We start from the raw sequence: 16,869 nt of genomic DNA on the forward strand, positions 1-16,869 counted from the left end.
CGTCCAACCCGACTGCGGGAGCACCAGCTTCGGGCTGAGAAAGCTCGGGAGGTAGAGGGTGAAGGGCTGTCACCCAAGTTCCCAGATGAGTTCTGGCTTCTGCTCTGGGAGCCGCCAGTTCTGGCCCAGCCCCAGGCGGACCCCGTGGTACCAGCCCACTCACCAGCGGATTCACGCCTGCCCTCGGGTGCCAGCAACTTGCCTCGTCCAGGGAAAACTAGTTTCAGAGTCAGTTTGGGAAGGAACGGCAAAGAATAATTAAACACAAGCAAAACTAGGAGCAGGGAGCCAGCCGCCTCCTTCCTGAAGAGGGGCACTGACAGTGCTCGGACGGCCAGGAACAGAGGAAGCACATCCTTGGGCCTGGATGCCCGGGTCAGGCTCAGCCCTGGGGCGGGGAACCCTCACCACCGTGTGCGCTGCCCAGGGCATCCTGGGGGCACAGCCACTGCCCTGTGACCATTCCAATCTGACAAGGCACCAAATTCAAACGATGGCTCGTGTGGGTCTGAAACCGAAGCAAAGGCTGGGAGCAGGGCCGCTTGCTGCACTGTGCGCCACTGGAAACCCAAGCAGACATTTCTCATGGTCTCTCGCCAGAACCAGCTCATCTGACTCACCACCCAGCTCTCAGCCCGAGAGCGACCGCCCCTCCTGCCCGGGGAGTGGGCTCTCCCCGGAACCAGCCTGCCCCCCGCGGGCGCCCGGGCGGTCGGAGGGAAGCTGTTCCTGCAGGTCTGAAACACACTGGTCTCCCAGAGGACCGGAGGGGCTGAGAGCTCGACTTCTGAGTCTGCAGTCAGTCAGAGGCTGGGCTCCCTGAGACGTGAGCCGGCCCTACCTGCGGGCGCGGGCGTTCCCGCCGGCTCATCCCGAACAAGCCTGATGACATCAGACACGTCAACCTGGTGGTCACCTTCCTCCTCTCTGGCCGCGCTGGACCCTCGTGTGGAAGAACAGTCATCGCCTCCGGGTTTCTGGCACAGGATGAATCTCCAACAGTCAAACATGAGTCTGCAGAGCGAAAAACAGATTTCAGCTGGAAGACGAGGTCACGCCGCCAGAACACATCAGCAGTGCTTCACTGAACAGAGCCCAGGCCACCGGGCACAGCCTGCCGCGGCGCTCACTCTGACCTGGACGCGGTGTGCTCCAAACTCACACCAGCCTTCTCCAACGAATTCCGTCCGCGTCAACGTTCAGTTAAACGAGCAACTTCCTTTTGTAATATTAAGATGGGTAAAGCGTTGCATGAGCAAAAATACCATTTGCTTCTGCTGAAAAACAAAAACCTAGATTTTTTTCCCCTTGACATTTACGCTCTTGTTTCAAGGATAAAAAGCCCCTGGGTCTCCTCGTTTCAATGTCATCGTCTAGTTCACTGAACTGGCAAACTTCCAGAGCCACTGCCGCCTGCTCATTCAGGTTTCTAAAAAACATTTCCAATCCTCTAGGTGAAGAATGCCATCCCAGTTCTGGAACGAACATTAGAGTCTTATCCTCTGGTGGAAATTGGGCAAAGAATCTTGAATCAAGTTTTTTAGAAGCAGTCTTGGATTTAAGGAGGCAACTAGTGACTGTATTTTAAACTGAAGCACGTGAAATCATTTGCCGGGCAAACGCTCACCTTCGCTAGGTAATTAATTACTAACTACTCCTTTTTGCACTGTGTTTTTCCGTCTGTTTATGGCTCATTGTTGGCTTAATACCTGGCTGGGCCCCTTCCTTAAGAGTGAAGGTGCACATAACCCCACATGGATAAATTCGCCTGTGTCCCCACGGTGATCGTTCAGCCTGTCTTACCCACTCAGCACTGCGTGTCCTGCCTCCAGGCACACCCGTGGGCAGACCTTCTCTGGCCCAGGGAGGAGGCCACCTGGAGACTGGAAAGGCTGCCCAGCTGCTCAGGGGACCCTCCTGCTCCCACATCTCCCCATCCGTGCCCTTCACTGCAGCCCCTTGCTGTCTGGTCAGCCCTGGCCCTCCTCCCGCTAGGTCCTCCCTGACCACCTGACCACCATTTGCACAGACACCCAGGCAGCCTAGAAACCCTGCCACCGCCCGTGGCCCCAGGGAGGGGTTCCAATGTGCCGCCCACGTGAGAACCACGCTCAGAACCGTGCCGACCACTCCAGGCAGGAAGCTCAGGGCCTAAACCCTCTGGGGCGCCACCAGCGCCACGCTCAGCCCTGATGAGAAGAGACAGCGCCCTCCCCCACCCCCTCCTCTTCCCACCGGACCCCCCCCACCGAGGCACGCCCCTTTGTTTTTATCCACAAGGCTGTGGGTCAGTAGCTTGCCTGCCACCCACATGAATCTTTGCGACACCTCCCCAGGCGTGTCTTCAGATCCCTGTAACGTTTTATTAAACTCGCTCACGTAACAGTGTGAGGAGGGCCCTTCCTAGCGACGAGAGGTGACCTACACCCCACCCCTTCCCGGGCAGGACCTCAGCCCTCAACCCTCTTCCGTGGGTCCTGCTCATCTTCCCAAGAAACCCAGGCTGCGCCGGCGGAGGCAGGGCCGGATGGACGGACGCAGGCGGCGAGGACGCCGAGCACCCTGAGCACAGTCAGACCCGGGGCCACAGGCTTCTGGTGGCTTCAGTAAAGTTTTCACACTTAAAAGGAGGAAGAAAAGTTTTCACTGGTTAAAAACAAAACAGAACCAAAAGCCCAGTTTTGTCTACTTTTCTTCCAAATTCTACTCGGAGAATGTCCAACACGAACAGGCCGACCGTAATCTCAAACCTCCAGAAGGAAGAGAAAAGGCCCGGCGTGGCTGCCTTCACCTTTGTCCCCAGTGGCCCTGAAGTCCCCGGTTCCAGGAGAGGCCTCCTGCCAACCTGAGAAGAAGTCCTGCAAGGATCAGCACCGGGCTGCTCCGCACTCATCTCCGTGGAGCTGGATAGAGACTGGTCTTTTGGGCTCCAGAGAGATGCTAGGAGGGTCTGGGGAGGGGGCTGGGTTTCCTGGGGCTTCTGGAGCTGACCAGGGCTGTCGTGATTCTGGATGAAGTCTTCGGGAGGGGCCCTGACCACAAAATCAAGACGCCAAGCTCCAGATGTCCCAGAGTTTCTCAGTAGCCCCCACGGAGTGTCCAGTGTCTTACTGTGGGCTGGAAGTCCCAAAAGTTTTACTTGGGGAAGCCCAGAGGAAACGTGGTGACGCACTGGTCCCCCAGGTAGATGTGCTACAGACTAGCTAGGCCAGCACGAGGACTCCACACGCGGGTGGTGGGTCCAGACCGCCTCCCCATGCCAGCACACAGACAGCTCTGCCGTGGCCTTCTCTGTAGGGCTGGGCTCAGCCTGCAGTGGTTCTCTTTGGTGAGGACCCCCTCCCTCCAAACGCCCTCCCCAAGGGAGAAGAGGACCGAGCACCGTGAGGCAAGGAACATTTCATCTGCACACCCTTCCTGGACACGGGATGTACAGTTCCAGTTTTTTCATCAGTAACTGCTAGAGAAACGATTTAGGCGTTTTGGGTGAACTGATCATAAGAAAAATTCCATAATGGACTGTTTAGCAAGAAGAAGGAAAGATTCAGCTGGGGATTATGACATAAACCACGAGCTTAATTTTTTGTTTAAACTGCCCAGGAGCTGATTAAAGAATCGGACCTTCGTTTTATATGATTAAACAGTTTGTTTTCACAGAGGGGGAAAAAGGGGCTGCAGGCCCTTAGCCCGGAGCCTCTCACCTGTCGTCAGACGAGAGCTTCCTCCAGGCTCTGTGAGCTCAGAGGAGGGCGGGGTGAGTGAGCTTAGCAACTAGGGCTGCACTTTGCGGGCCGGTTGGTTCCATTCCTGTCACCGCTGCTGCTACACTTGCGACTTCTGCTCTTGGAGCCTCGTACCGCCAAACCAGCTGAACTGGCGGCCGGCTGCTGTGAGCTAACAACATTCTAGGGCAGTTTATTCCGCCATGAGGACACCCCAGTGTCCTCACTCCAACTTCAGGTTTCCCCCATTTTACAAAAGCACTTAATATCAGTCAGCAGAAAGCTCTTTTGAAGTGAATGTAATTTCACTCCCTCACCAAGATGCTGCCTTCCCAGACAAGACACCCAGTGAAAGTCTTTTCAGCAAAAGTCTTCATGTCCTCAGAAAGGGGGCTTCTCAGAAGGCTGATCTTGGACCACTGGTTATGAATGAGTCCAACAAGAGCTGGGCAGTGAGGGGGGAGGGGAGGAGGGAGGGGCAGGGAGGAGGGAGGGGGAGGGGAGGGGAGGGGCCTGAAGAGCCTCAGCTTCAAGAGAAAGACAGGGTTCCAGGCTGCATTTCAAGCACTTCAAACACACATGTTCACGCGCTGAGCCCCGCCAATCCCACCCTCTTTACAAGCTAGACTGCAGGCCCCTCCTGGTCTGCTGGGCTCTGGGAAGGAAATCTCGCCCCCGACCCTGGGGGAACAGTACGCCGGAGGGTTGTAGCGAGGCTTCGGCTGCGAGGCCCTCTGCACCTGCCACAGCCTTGCACCAGAATCACTTGTTTTCACTACAGTGCTGTGTGGCTGCCGGGACGGTGTCCCCCTGCACAGGACGCAGAGCGGAGGTGCACAGAGGTGCGGCTCCTCTCAGCACAGTGTCCCCAGGCCCCTGCCCAGATGGTCAGGCCAGGTCCCGGGAGGGTGCCCCCCTTCCCAGGGGAGAGGGTCCCAGAATCAAGTGGAGAACTCTCCCTTCCTACCCCTCCCGGTTTGTGGCTCGCCCCAGAGGGCACCTCCTCGCCACCCACCCAGGCCTGCGGGCAGGCCTGGCTCCCGTCCCCCAAAGGAGTGAGGAGAGGCGGTGGGCCCCTGCTGCCGCTGACTCAGCCCGCGTGGAACCAAGAACTCAGGAAAACCCTGTCTGTGAGCCCAGGTCCCCACAGCAGCTCCGGGCCAGCCATTCCATCCAATTTGCATACTAGAATACCTCCCAGTGGGAGGGCCCCTTCTCCAGGGCCCGCACCCCTTCACCTACCTGCCAAGCAGGGTCCCCGGCAGCCCGGAGGGACGGAGGACGCTACACCACCAGCAGCCCCTGGGGACAGGCTTCTATTTTTGTGGCTCAGCCCTGCCCCTCCCTGTGGTCACACATCCTGGGGCCTCCCACGGCCATTCCCACACATCCTGCCTGTGCCTCAGGGTCACCTTAACCCCTTCCCCGGCCGTTAGGGGCACGGTGGGCCACGTGGCCCTGGGTGGGAAGTTTCCTGTAAAGTTAAGAGGCTGCACTTGCTCCAGAAAAAAGCCTCGTGGGGGCCCCTCCCCCGCCAGGCTCCTTTGGAACTGCCTGGCGCTGCAGGGGAGCAAGGAAAGCTTTTCAAAACCGGCAGGAATAGCCTTTGCAATGGAGAGAGAGAAGGACGTTATTTTTAAACTGCAGAGTCTACTTTTCCGCTTGGAAAACAAAACAGCCTGCGGGCACGCCTCTCCCGCTGCCGACCCGAGAAGGAAGAGTCAGGTGGGGACCCACCTCCTGCGCCCCCTTCACACCTGTTCCCACGCCTGTCCCAGCAGCTACGGAGGGTCGGGAGAGCTTGGGGCGTGGCTCTGGGAGGGGCAGAGGAGACCCTGGAGGAGGCGGCAGCGAGGGGGTTACACCTATGGGGTGTGAGGGGCCCCGGCCGGCGACAATGGGGAGGGGCGTTTGTGCACGCGGAGCCCGCGCTCCGAGTCGGTGTCTCCCGGACACCCCTTCCCGGGCCGGGGTCCCCCGGGCTCTCGGGGGTCTCAGGCGGGGCCGGGGCGGGAGGCGACTGGAACCGCCCAGACCGCGAACGGCCCGCCTCCCGGACGCAGCGTCCGCGCCCCCCATCCCCTCCATCGTCCGCCTCCTCCTCCCGTCCCCCCTCCTCCCTCTTCGCCTGCTCCCACCCGCCCCATCCACCCTTCCCGCCCCCGCACACCTGCCAGGCCGCGGGACCGTCCTCCCCACGTCCTCGTCCTCCGCCCGCAGGTGCCCGCGCTGACGCCGCTCCTCCTCCGCCTCCGGGGAGGGGAGGGGGAGGGGAGGAGACGGGTGGGGAGGCGCGGGAGGGAGGGAGGGGGAGGGAAAGGGGAGGTGGGGGAGGGTTAGTAGGGCAGAGGCGGGAGAATGGTGGGGGAGGGGCATTGCAGAGGGAGCGGAGCGGAGGGCTGGGGCCGGAGGTGGGAGGAGGAGGCGGAGGGGAGGAAGGGGTAAAGGTCTGAGCAGGGGCGAGAGGGGGAGGAGCTGCCCGAGCCCCGCCCTTCCCTCCCCTCCCCCTCCCCCTCCTCCTCCCCAGCGTCTCCGCAGCCCCCCTTGTCAGCCGAGTGCAGCAGGGCGGCGGGGGTCCTGGCAAGGGACCAGTCGCCTGTCCCTGGGGTCGCTCGGGCTGACCTGTGAAACTGGGGGTCCCACCTGCATCCTCTCTGGAGCCCCTGGACTCCACTGGGATCCGCAGCGGCCCAAGACCCGCCCGCAGGACCGCCCAGGAGAAGCTGTGGCAGCGGGGAAGGGTCCCTAGTGGCCGGCGATGGTCCTTAATGAGACCTGGCCACGCACCACTGCCCCCACGTGCGGCGGCCGCACACCCGCTGGCAGTCCTGGGTGGAGGACGGTGACGCGCGGAGCTGGTGCCGCTGCACGTGGGTCCAGACTGGAACTGACCCCGCGGTCCCGATGCCTGTCCCAGGGCAGGACGGGGCTGGAGCCTTGCGCCCCTTTGTGCAGGTGAGGCGGCTCGGCGGGGAGGTGACCCCCGCGTTTTCAGGAAAAGGGAGAAGACCCGCCTTTTCATTCTTGCGCCTTCCAAGGTTCAGGGGAAACGCAAGTTCCTGAGCAGAACTCAGAAACCTCAAGTGGCTTAGGCCTGAAACATCCCGAATGCCCAACTAGGTGTAAACTTTATTTTAGTTGGGGCTTTGAAACGTCTGGATTACAGTGGCAAGTCTGAGTAAAACCAAAAAAATGAGTTCTGCCAGGAGGGTAATAAACATAAAGCCCGCAGCCAGCTCTGGGGGAGGTCACAGCCCTCACCAGGCTCCCTCCGACCCCCACTCCCTCCGGCCCAGGGATGCCGGACACTGGCCGGGAGGGGAGGACGGCACTGACCTCTGTGGGACATTCCTCCAAGTGTGCCCCAGCGGCTGCGCGGCCTTGCCTGGGGGCTTGTTGTAAATCAGAGAGCACTGAACTGGTGCCCTGGAGCCCAGGCAGACGCCAGGCGGCTGGCGGGGCGGCCAGGCTCTCCCTCCAGGACTCTGTGCCTCCTGGACCCCAGGCTGTCCTGCGGCAGGTGGGGGGTGCGGCATGAGGGCGGGGCCCCGAGTGGACTCCTTGGAGAATAGCAGGTTCACTGAGCAAGGGTGGCTGGCTCGGGAAGGAGGAGGGGTGCTTGAGGGGACAGGAAGGGGACTCCCTCAGCCAGACAGTGTCCTTCGCAGGCTGAGCCCGGGGAGGGGGAGTGGGGCTTCCCTGGAAATGCCCCGACAACCTGCCAGGGTTGGAGGCAAGCACCCCTTCTCAAACGGCCGGCAGCATTGAGACTCCTCAGAGGCACCAGTGTGGTGCCATCGTGGGGTCCTGACCGAGCATCAGAGGCCCTCGCTCACACGATTCCTCCGAGAGGCCACATTAAATATCCCCTGAGCAGTCCAAGTCCCCAGGGAGGCAGCCAGGGCCCGTCTAGGGGGAGTTCCCTGCAGGATGTACAAACTGACCGTACCGCTGGTGCAGAACTGGGGGCAGTGGTCGGTGACCCGCGAGACCCCACCAGCCGATCTGCCTCAGGTCCCGTGCCCAGTGTGGCGCGGGCTCCAAACTGCAGTGCACCTGCCCCAGCTAGGCTTCTGAAGTCCCTTCTCCGTCATTCACACCAGCGCTGGGGGCCGCTCCCAGGACAAACTAACAACCTCGGAACAAAGCTCCTTCCCCACGAGAGCTTCTGCCTTGGGACAGGGTCACAGGCACCATGACACGCGGAGGACGGAGCCCCTCAGTGCCGGTGCTGCTCAGAGGTGTCAGGGCTCGTCTCCAGTCGAGGTCGTTCAGGGGGAAACGAACCCGCAGCACAAAAGCCCGGCTCTGCTCTCGGCAGTGCTGCGGGCGCCCTGCTGGCGCCGGCCTGTTAGGGCCTGATGAGTCCTTTGTGCTGGATCTCTGCAGCTTTCCCAGCCCCCAAGGCCCTGGGAGGCTCACGGAAATTACCATCAAAACGGGGTTCTAAAAGTAGAAAACAAACTATAGTTACTAGGGGAGAGGGGGCCGGAAGGGATAAGTGGGGAATTCAAGGTTTGCAGGTACACACTATTGTACATAAAACAGATAAACAACAAGGTCCTGCTGTACAGCACGGGGAACTATATTCATCACCTTGTAGAAGCCTGTAATGAGAAAGAACATGAGAAGGAACACATGAATGTACAGGTATGACAAGCATTGTGCTGGATGCCAGAAGTTGACACGATGTTGTAAGCTGACTTGACTTCAATAAAAAAATGAAGAAAAGAAAAAAACCAAGGTTCTAGAAAGTGCCTTGAGAAGCAGAGTTATAAAGGACGGTTCGCCCCGCGGGAGGCTCTGCTCGCTGCAGAGGGTCAGCCCCAGGGGTAGGCTGCCTCGGGCAGGCCAGGGCTTCCCTGTGCCCAGATGTTCTCCGGGTCCCAGCACACCGTGTTCAGTGGGCCTGGAGGTGGGTGTGGCAGTGGGGAGACTGAGGGGCACGGGCTTGGGGGCCCCACCCACCACCAAAGGCGTGGGGAGGGTCCCTGCTGGGTCACTGTGCAGATGGCTGCTCAGGGAGTTGGGAACTTTGCCTTTTGAGATGTAATCCTTTGCAGAAAGTGGTGCTCTCACACGAAAGTCTGTATTAAAAGAAGCCATGACTCCTGAGATGGAGGGTGTGCCCTGCACTCCTAGGAGGTAAGGCAGGGGGAAGAGGAGATGGAACCCGCTTCCATCCCCTTAACCTGGGCCCCCTTGGTGCTTGAGAATCTTCCATGCCCTGCTGGGTCCAGGGTAGGGAACTGGAACATGTTAGAGGCCAGGTAGCTGGCCTGGGGACCCATCCCTTGGGGGGACTGCCTACCCCATCCCTAGTATCTCAGAGAACTAACCTGTCGAGGAGGACAAGGTTACCTTGGCCTCTTGTCTAGCCCCAAATCAGTGGTAACCTTGCCCCGACCCTGCCAGTCTCTTACCTGCTCTCGTGAACTAAGCATCTCAGGTTTAATTGCTTCACTGCTGGCTGCCCAGGCCAGGGGATCCTCCCGCTGCTGTCTTGGAAGCACTGGCCCAGGCTGCCTGGCTGACCACCCGGTGCCCCCAGAAAGCTGCTGGGCTCGGCAGAAGCAGGCAGGTCCCTGAGGCTTCCAGGTGTGGGGGAAGTTCAGGCGGCAACATGGCCCCAGGCCCCGGGCTGGACACTGGGTGGCTGACCAGGGACAAGCTTACTTTCTAGTACCAAGTCCGGCTGTAAGCACAGATGAGGCCTGGGGAAAAGACGGCTCAGCGCCTGGCCCGCTGTGGGCAGGGCTCCCCGGGCCTGCTGGGCCCATGGCGGTCACAGGCTTGTTCCCCAAGGTGGACCACGTGGAGGTCCCTGGAGCTCCCGGGGGGCGACGTGAGCAAGGGCAGCTGAGCTCTGCCCTCAAGAACCCTCCCAGCCTCTGCTGCTCCCTCCTGCACCTGCCCGAGGGCACGGCCTCTGCTCACCTGCCTGCCCTGCAGCTGGGCTAAACGCCGCAGGGGACGCCCCCGTGCACACTGCCATGGGCTGAACTGTGATCCGTCCAAAAAGACGTTGAGATCCTAACCTCCAGTACCTCAGAATGTGACTTATTTGGAAACAGGGTCTTTACGGAGGCAATTAAGCTAAAGTAAGGTCATCTGGGTGGGCCCCTAAGTCTGACTGGTGTCCTTATAAAACGAGGCATTGGGACACAGATATGCATGGGGGAGCGCGATGTGGAGACAGACAGAGATGGGGTGAAGTGGCCACAAACCAGGGAGCTCCAGGAGCTGGGAGAGCTCGGAGCAGACTCTCCCTCACAGCCTTGGGGGAACCGGCCTGCGGACACCTGACCTCTGGGTCTGAGGGAGCATCAGCTCCTGTGTTTAAGCCGCGGGGCCTGTGACGGTTTGTTACCGTTGCCCCAGGGGACAGTGAGCTACAGAAAGGTACAGATTTACTTCCCAGTGGGACGGCGTGTCTGTGCGAGACTCCCTGCGAGCGCTACCAGAATAGTGCGTTTTCAGGTTTGATACATTCGAAGCCATGATGTGTCTTCAGCTGTCATTTGCCCCTAACGTCATGTATACTTTTTGCTCAACTAGTTTGTAAAGATTTCGGGACCATAATATTCAAAAACAAAACAGAATCTTAGCTAATTAAAGCACCATGTTTATTTTGATATTTAGCTCATATTTTGAGACTTTATTTATAGTAGGTCTTTTTAAAATTCTAAAGGTATTGAAACAATCTGAGTCTCAAAGGAAATGTTACTCTTAATTATCTTAAAACTCTTTCCCTCTCTTTGGATCTTGTAAAAACCAAGTGAATAAGAGCATTGGTGAGTGAATTTTTTTCAAGTGATGATTTTGTGTGACTAATTTTGAAGGACAATCCGTTTTCTTAGCTAGCAGTACACCCAGGAATCCATTTCTCAGGAAGGGTTTAGTAAATACATTGGGACAGTGTTGCCACAGGCCCCTCGGGTGCGAGGCACAGCCCTCCCCAGGGCTTCCAGGGGCTTCCGAGTTCCCATGTCTTGGTGAGGGCTCAGCAGGCACACGAAGTGATGGAAGCAAGAGACGGGGCCCTGGATAAGGTGCTGTCAGGCGTTGCAGGAAAATTTCCCTGGCGTCAAACAGCAGATGACGACGCAGGATGGGCCGGCTGTAGCCGGGACGCCTGCCCGCTCACTGGGGCTTGACGTCCACGCCGGGCTTCTCTGCTTGATGCTGGGCCTGTGTCAGGCAGGCTAGGACCGGTCCACATGTCTCAGGGATGAGGCAGACACTTGCTACCTGAGTGCGCATCCCCGGGTGTCCACAGTAACCGCCTGAATAATGAAAATGTGTGCAGGGCGCACTTCCCTGGGAGAGCTCCTGTGCTTATACGGTTTCAGTTGTATCCCCCCCTTTAACGCGAGAAAGGGGTTGAGAAATTGTGTTCCCAAGACTTTTCCATGAAAGAGGAAGCTTAATAACGTGTGAAGGTTGATCAAGTTAGGGTACGACCCGGAGGAATAAAGGCCTGGGCGTTCGAGTGGGCGCAGGTAAGCACGCTGGTGGTTCCCCTGCCCAGCCTCGGGCCAGGGGGCCTCACTCGGCTTTGAAAGGTGCTGTCGGGAGGACACACCTTCAGGTCACCTGAGGCAGGTGTGGACGCTGGACAAAGTGAACAAGGGCCCCGGGACCCGGACTCACCTGCAGCATCCACTTCCTGGAGTGCCTGTGAGCTGTGCTGGCTGCTGGCACTTGGTTGCGGACAGCAAAGGTCACCCACTCAGGGTGAGTGACTCTGCCCTCACTGTGTGCTTGCTTGGGGGCCGGGAAAAAGCCCCAAGTTGGAGCTGGTGCCTCCCAGGGTTGGGAGCTGAGCTCAGTCAGCCTTGAAGGGGCAGCCCCAGCCTGGCCCAATGAGGCTGGTTCCCAGCTGGGCTCCTTCCTGGTCCCCCGGAGTCAGAATCCCAGGAACTGGGACCTGGCGTCAGGACTTGTGGAGCGTTTTTGAGGTTAGTTCTCAGAGGAGGCCGGGAGCTGGAGAGGGTGGCAGTGGCCACCAGAAGAGGTGCAGGGCCAGGGTCGGGGGGTGGGCACATAGAACTGGCCCTTCTGCTCTGTGTAACTGCCCGAGGCCGTGGGGGTCTGGAGGGAAAGGGGAGGAGCCCAGATGGAAAGGGGTTTCAGGTCAGGGACAGGGAGCAACTGGAGGGGACAGACAGCGTTAAGAAATCTGACACCTCGTGTCTGTGTTGCAGGGGACCCCGGAGCCACCCCACCCCACACGTTCTCAGGGAAGCTGCCCCACAGTGCCCTCCTCCCTCATCCTAAACAAAAACACTCGGTTTGAGAGTGTTTTTACCCTGCAGCTTCTCTTAGCAGAATTTAAGACCAACTTTTCTGCTTTTATTTTTTTATTTATAAAGAAACTAAACTAGACATTTTCCCTCTCTTCTTTATTGCAAGCAGATTCAGGTTTCCTGCTTAGATAATCTGCAGAAAAGTCCAATTATAATTAATATTATGAAGACATCATTTACCTACAGAAATAAAAGTTAAAAATAATAGCATACAAAGTAAATTTTACAGAAATGTAAGATTTGGTTTAATTCACAATTTAATTTTTCAAAGCAGGTTAGTGAATTATTATCAGTTAAACATTACTGTTTGGAGGCTGATTTATTATCTTAAACGCACCTACTATGTTCAATAATTTAAAAATAAATTCCAGTATTTATGGCGACAACTATAGATACCATCTGTTTTAAATACATTTCTGGAGATTCTCTTTTATTACATTACATAATGAATGGACATTTTAAACAGCAATGCAGACACACATTATAATTTTAAGTCGGAGACAATATATGCATATTAAAATTCTGTATATTCTGATAAGGTGAAAAACAAAGCTATATAAACTGATCTTTAGATTTTTTTCTGCAAAAGTAGAATCATACTTTAATAATACTCCATCACATTTCATTAAAGCTTTGTTCGTAGACAACATCGAATGAGTGTCCCCCCCATTCACCTGCCCTCTAACTTAAGAAAAACAAAAGAATGAATGCATCTGCCGACTGACATTTTTCCTGTTTTTAAAGTTACAAACGGGAACCTTCTAAAAGGAAATGCATAGCAAGCTGTTACATTGAGTCGTCAAATAAATACCATTAATTTTAAGATGAAGTAGAAGTGGCTGCATTAGGTTATTAACAATCAGTGCAAAACAGATGAACTTAGTGGTTTTAAAGAAAAAGGTCGGGAACTTCCCTCTGGGTGCTCTGAATTTTTGGTTGATGCCCAACAATTTAGGAATAGTGACAGCGCGTGGTGAGGCATTTCTGTAGTTAAAGCTGCTAAACCTCACCAGGCCAAACCACACTTGCAGGAACCTGCTGCTGCAGAAGCGGGCCCTCCCCGGGCCCTCGCGGGGCGCCCGGCCTGCGTTCGCCCACGGCGTCAAGGGCACAGCACTGGGGGTCTAACGGGGCCGCACTTCCGGGGCCCGGGCGGGACACGCGCGTGCGCGGGCTGCACAGGCGCGGACCGACGCGGCCACGCAACGCGCCGAGGGTCAGCTTGCTCCGGGGGACGCGTGCGCGTCAGGGCCCGGATGTCCGGACCCACGTGCGAAACGCCGGTAGGAATTCGTTAACGTGCGGCTGAGACTAAGATTCCCAAAACCAAGGGAAGTGCTTCAGTTACTTGCGTTAAGGTAGGTTTAAGGCAAGTAAGGACTGACCACCGGGAGGCGGGCCGCGTGAAGTCTTCTCTGGAACGTCCTTCCCTCCTTTCATCTCACTGTTCATCTGGGGCCCCTCGCTTATTTCCAGTGACCAGGCGGTCACTTAATAATTTCCCAAACAATTTAAAAAAGACAGTTTGGAACGTGTAAAGGTCAGTGACCTTCATAAGGAGACTTGAATTACCCGAGGTAAATGGTAAACATCTCAATCCTAACCATCAAAAAGCTTCTCTTTTAAGGCTGAAGGATAGAAATGAAAAACCAAACAAAAAGCAGATGAAATTGCAATGAATTGTGAAGAAAAAGCATAGCAAATTATCATACACTAAAGATGCCTTTTAACTACCCATTCCCATTGGAAACACCAAAAAACGAACAGATGTTGAGAATAAAATCAAATCTGAAAATTCACATTCACCAGCTATTGAGACATTCAGCCAAAACTCCCACCAGAATTTAAATGTAAAGTGGCCAAAATTTCATCAACTTAAAAAATAAAAGCTTTAAAAACATACTTTAAAAATTAGAAATGGTGCAGTAACAAATGAAAGAATAAAAGAGGTATAAACAGCTACGAAAATACTTCAGTGCAAAGGCAATTTTAAGATTTCTAAAAAAATACATTACAAAGAATTTGTTAACTAAACATACAGAGGATCTGCCCCCCCCCACAGGTATTACATTTATACCCATATTAGGTTCTTAAAAACGGCTGTAAAAATGCCCCCACTGCTTGCAGGGTGTTGTGGACCACACACAGGCGGTGGGGCAGGAGTGACAGAGGGCAGGGAGTGGGCTGGAGGCCCCTCGGACGGACAGGTGCCCCCGCCCCCATCTCACTCTGAGCCTGCGCCCTTCATCCTCGTCTTTGGTAGGTGTTCACCCTTCATCCCAACTACCTGTGTACACGGCTCTCACTGCTAATTCACCCCCTAGTTCAGATAAATATTTTATAGGTAAAACATTATACAGTCAAACTGTGAAAGTGGAACTTCCCCAAATCCCTAACATCGAGCATCTCAGAAGAGGACTCAGCGTTTGCTCACGACATCCCCGAGTCCCGCAGGCGAACCCAGCAGGGGAACAACGCTTAGCTTCTGGGTGACGCTTTCCTAAAAAGGCATCGGTTTTACTATCTGAAGGTTGAATCTCAGACTGAAATGTCTTGTTTATGGACCGTTAAGGCTATGTCGAATGGGTTATTTCTAGAAACAGAGATAAAGGTACCGAAAAGCACAGGGACTTCACACGGCAGCTGCCTGGTGGTGGTTTCCCACCCCAAAGAAAGTGCCGCCGGCACCTGCCGCAGAGCAGGGACCAGACGGACAGCTCGGAGCGAGGCCTGGTCAGTGTGGGCGGTGGCCCGGGGCGCGGTACTGCTGTTTAGGATTCCCAGCCACCTGGTCAGACCCAGGGGGCCCAACACAAACCTGGGGAGACAGCACCACCCCCAGAGGCCACTCTCGGTAGGGACGCTGGAAAGGGGTTCTGACCACCACAGCCAGATGCCTACCTGGGCACCCAGACCCCACCCTTCCCCTCAGCGCCCTGAAGCCAGCAGTTCCCGGCAACAGCAAACCGGCCAGCTGGTCCTCGGGGGTGTGATGACATATCTCAGACCCTGCACTGAGAAGCTTTAATGGACAGTGGCCTCCTCCGCACAGAGGCAGCGGGGGGTGGAGAGGAGACACCCCAAACACACCAGTGCCGGCCCCCCCAGAGAAGTGGACTCGGGATTGGATGCATCAGCCAGCTTCCCGGTGCAGGGCTCCGACAGCAGCGTCAGTGGTGCCGGTCACTGGGGCCTGCCGGCCAGTTCAGAAAACAGGGGTATTGGGAGATCAGCAGCAGGGGGGCCAGACCCCCACGTCGGAGGGCACATCCAGGCTGTGCTTCCCTGGCCTGGAGGTCGTGGTGCGGCCTCTGCCTGGACGGACCATGGTCTCCAAGCAGATGTCCTCATGGAGGGGCGGGGCTCCATGCTGTGTCCTCTGTAGTCACCGCTGAGCTATGCAGGAATGGGACGGCTTCTGCCGCATCCTCCATTGTGCTCCCTCCCTTCTCTGCCAGGAGAGGCACACACTGTGTGGCTCTTAAGGGCTGGCACAGTGATCTGTCCCTCTGGCCTCCCCTTGGGCCACCGGGGCAGGGTCTCCGGCTGGACAGGCAGGAAGTCTGAGAGACCGGGGCTGGGAAGGGGCGCTGCCCAGGGTGGGGGTCTACAGAGAGGCAAGGGGGTAACTTCAGAGAGGTGGTCCTGACACCAAGTGCGCGGTCTGTCGGGAACAGAAAGGACAGTCAGAACCAGGACCCCCGTGGGAATCCCACCTAACGCCCACCTGACCTGATTCAGCCTCCCCCTCGCTGCCCGGGAAGGGCTCCCTCCAGAGCGCAGGCAGGTGGCACCCACTGCCCGAACCAGATGCAGAGGTGACGTGTGGACTGTGTCTTGGCCGAGACCGTGCCCCCTTCTCGGGCCCACCGTGTGTAGATGTGGGTCAAAACACAGGGCGCCTCCCTGGGCCCCAGGCTGCGCATGGCTCCTCCAACACGGCTGTGCTGGCCTCGCTCAAACCTGCCTCCTGCCCACCAGGCCAGCCTGTCTCCACCCATGGACGTCTCGCCCAGCCTGCGTGGTTGAACAGAACAGATGGGAAGGGGTGGGGCAGCCCGGCAGGAGAGCCGGCTTCTTGATGGAGAAGGCAGCCGTGCTGGTCACACCTGAGGTCCAGCTCAGGACACACTGGGGACGTGGCTGCACATGCACATCTCTCAGGCCAAAGCTCCACTCCCAGCCGATGGACACCTGCCCTGGCCAACATGCAGGACCAATCACACCATGTTCCTTTTTCTATTTCAAAATGTGGTCTTTCCCACTCCACCTTTTGGGTGAAGCTATTCCCACAGCCGCAGGCGAGGTGAGCTAGGTTCTGGACACTCATCATGTGTGATCACGTGTGCGGCGATGTCCGCCCGGTGTGCGTGTACCTGGGGGTGTGTGCTGCACAGGTGTGTGTGCACATGTGCCTGTGTGTGCACCTGTGCCTACGTGTGTGCAGCACGCTGCCCCCCTCGGCCCGGCCTCTTGGGCAGGCCACTTACCTGGGACAGAGCACACGTGTGTAAAGCATTTCTTTCTCATCATGAACCTATCAGAAACGGCACAGCACAGCAAAACTTTGGAGGAAGAACAGACAGTCGGCAAGAGCACAGCACACGGGCTGCCCGCTGGGCGGCCGTTACCTATCCGCGGGCTACTCGCGCCTTGGCCGCGGCTCGGGGTCCTTCAGGAGAGGCCAGTCGGGGCTCGGCGCGGTGTCGGCCGGGGCTGGGTGGCTCGGGCTCCTCTGCAAGGCGAGGACAGACACTGAGCCTGTGCCGCGGCCGCACGGCCCCTAGCTCTGTGGGGCAACGAGGGGGACACGGCACAGAGAGGAGGCCGGGCCAGGG

General features: G+C 57.2%; 2 protein-coding genes across 14 annotated transcripts in view; both read right to left on the reverse strand.

Moving 5' to 3' along the window:
• Positions 1-5,998, reverse strand: part of MCF2L (MCF.2 cell line derived transforming sequence like) — a 102,091-nt gene extending 96,093 nt beyond the window's left edge. For 5 of the 7 annotated variants that reach the window (XM_064492944.1, XM_064492942.1, XM_064492940.1 and 2 more), the window contains exons 1-2: positions 5,893-5,998; positions 842-1,014 (exon numbers count right to left, since the gene is read on the reverse strand). In XM_064492944.1, the coding sequence (XP_064349014.1) occupies positions 842-1,010 (169 nt within the window). In that variant the 5' untranslated portion in view covers positions 1,011-1,014; positions 5,893-5,998. Of the gene's footprint in view, positions 1-841; positions 1,015-4,964; positions 5,163-5,892 lie in introns of those variants that run through there. The other 2 variants (XM_064492937.1, XM_064492945.1) reach the window with 2 other exon arrangements.
• Positions 5,999-12,112: 6,114 nt separating this feature from the next.
• Positions 12,113-16,869, reverse strand: part of ATP11A (ATPase phospholipid transporting 11A) — a 92,698-nt gene continuing 87,941 nt past the window's right edge. For 2 of the 7 annotated variants that reach the window (XM_064492957.1, XM_064492953.1), the window contains 2 exons: positions 16,663-16,766; positions 15,562-15,695 (listed from right to left, as the gene is read on the reverse strand). In XM_064492957.1, the coding sequence (XP_064349027.1) occupies positions 16,663-16,766 (104 nt within the window). In that variant the 3' untranslated portion in view covers positions 15,562-15,695. Of the gene's footprint in view, positions 15,696-16,521; positions 16,767-16,869 lie in introns of all 7 variants that reach the window. The other 5 variants (XR_010383550.1, XR_010383549.1, XM_064492952.1 and 2 more) reach the window with 4 other exon arrangements.

The sequence above is a fragment of the Camelus dromedarius genome, chromosome 13 (genome assembly GCF_036321535.1).
Source record: "Camelus dromedarius isolate mCamDro1 chromosome 13, mCamDro1.pat, whole genome shotgun sequence".
Classification (NCBI taxonomy): domain Eukaryota; kingdom Metazoa; phylum Chordata; class Mammalia; order Artiodactyla; family Camelidae; genus Camelus; species Camelus dromedarius.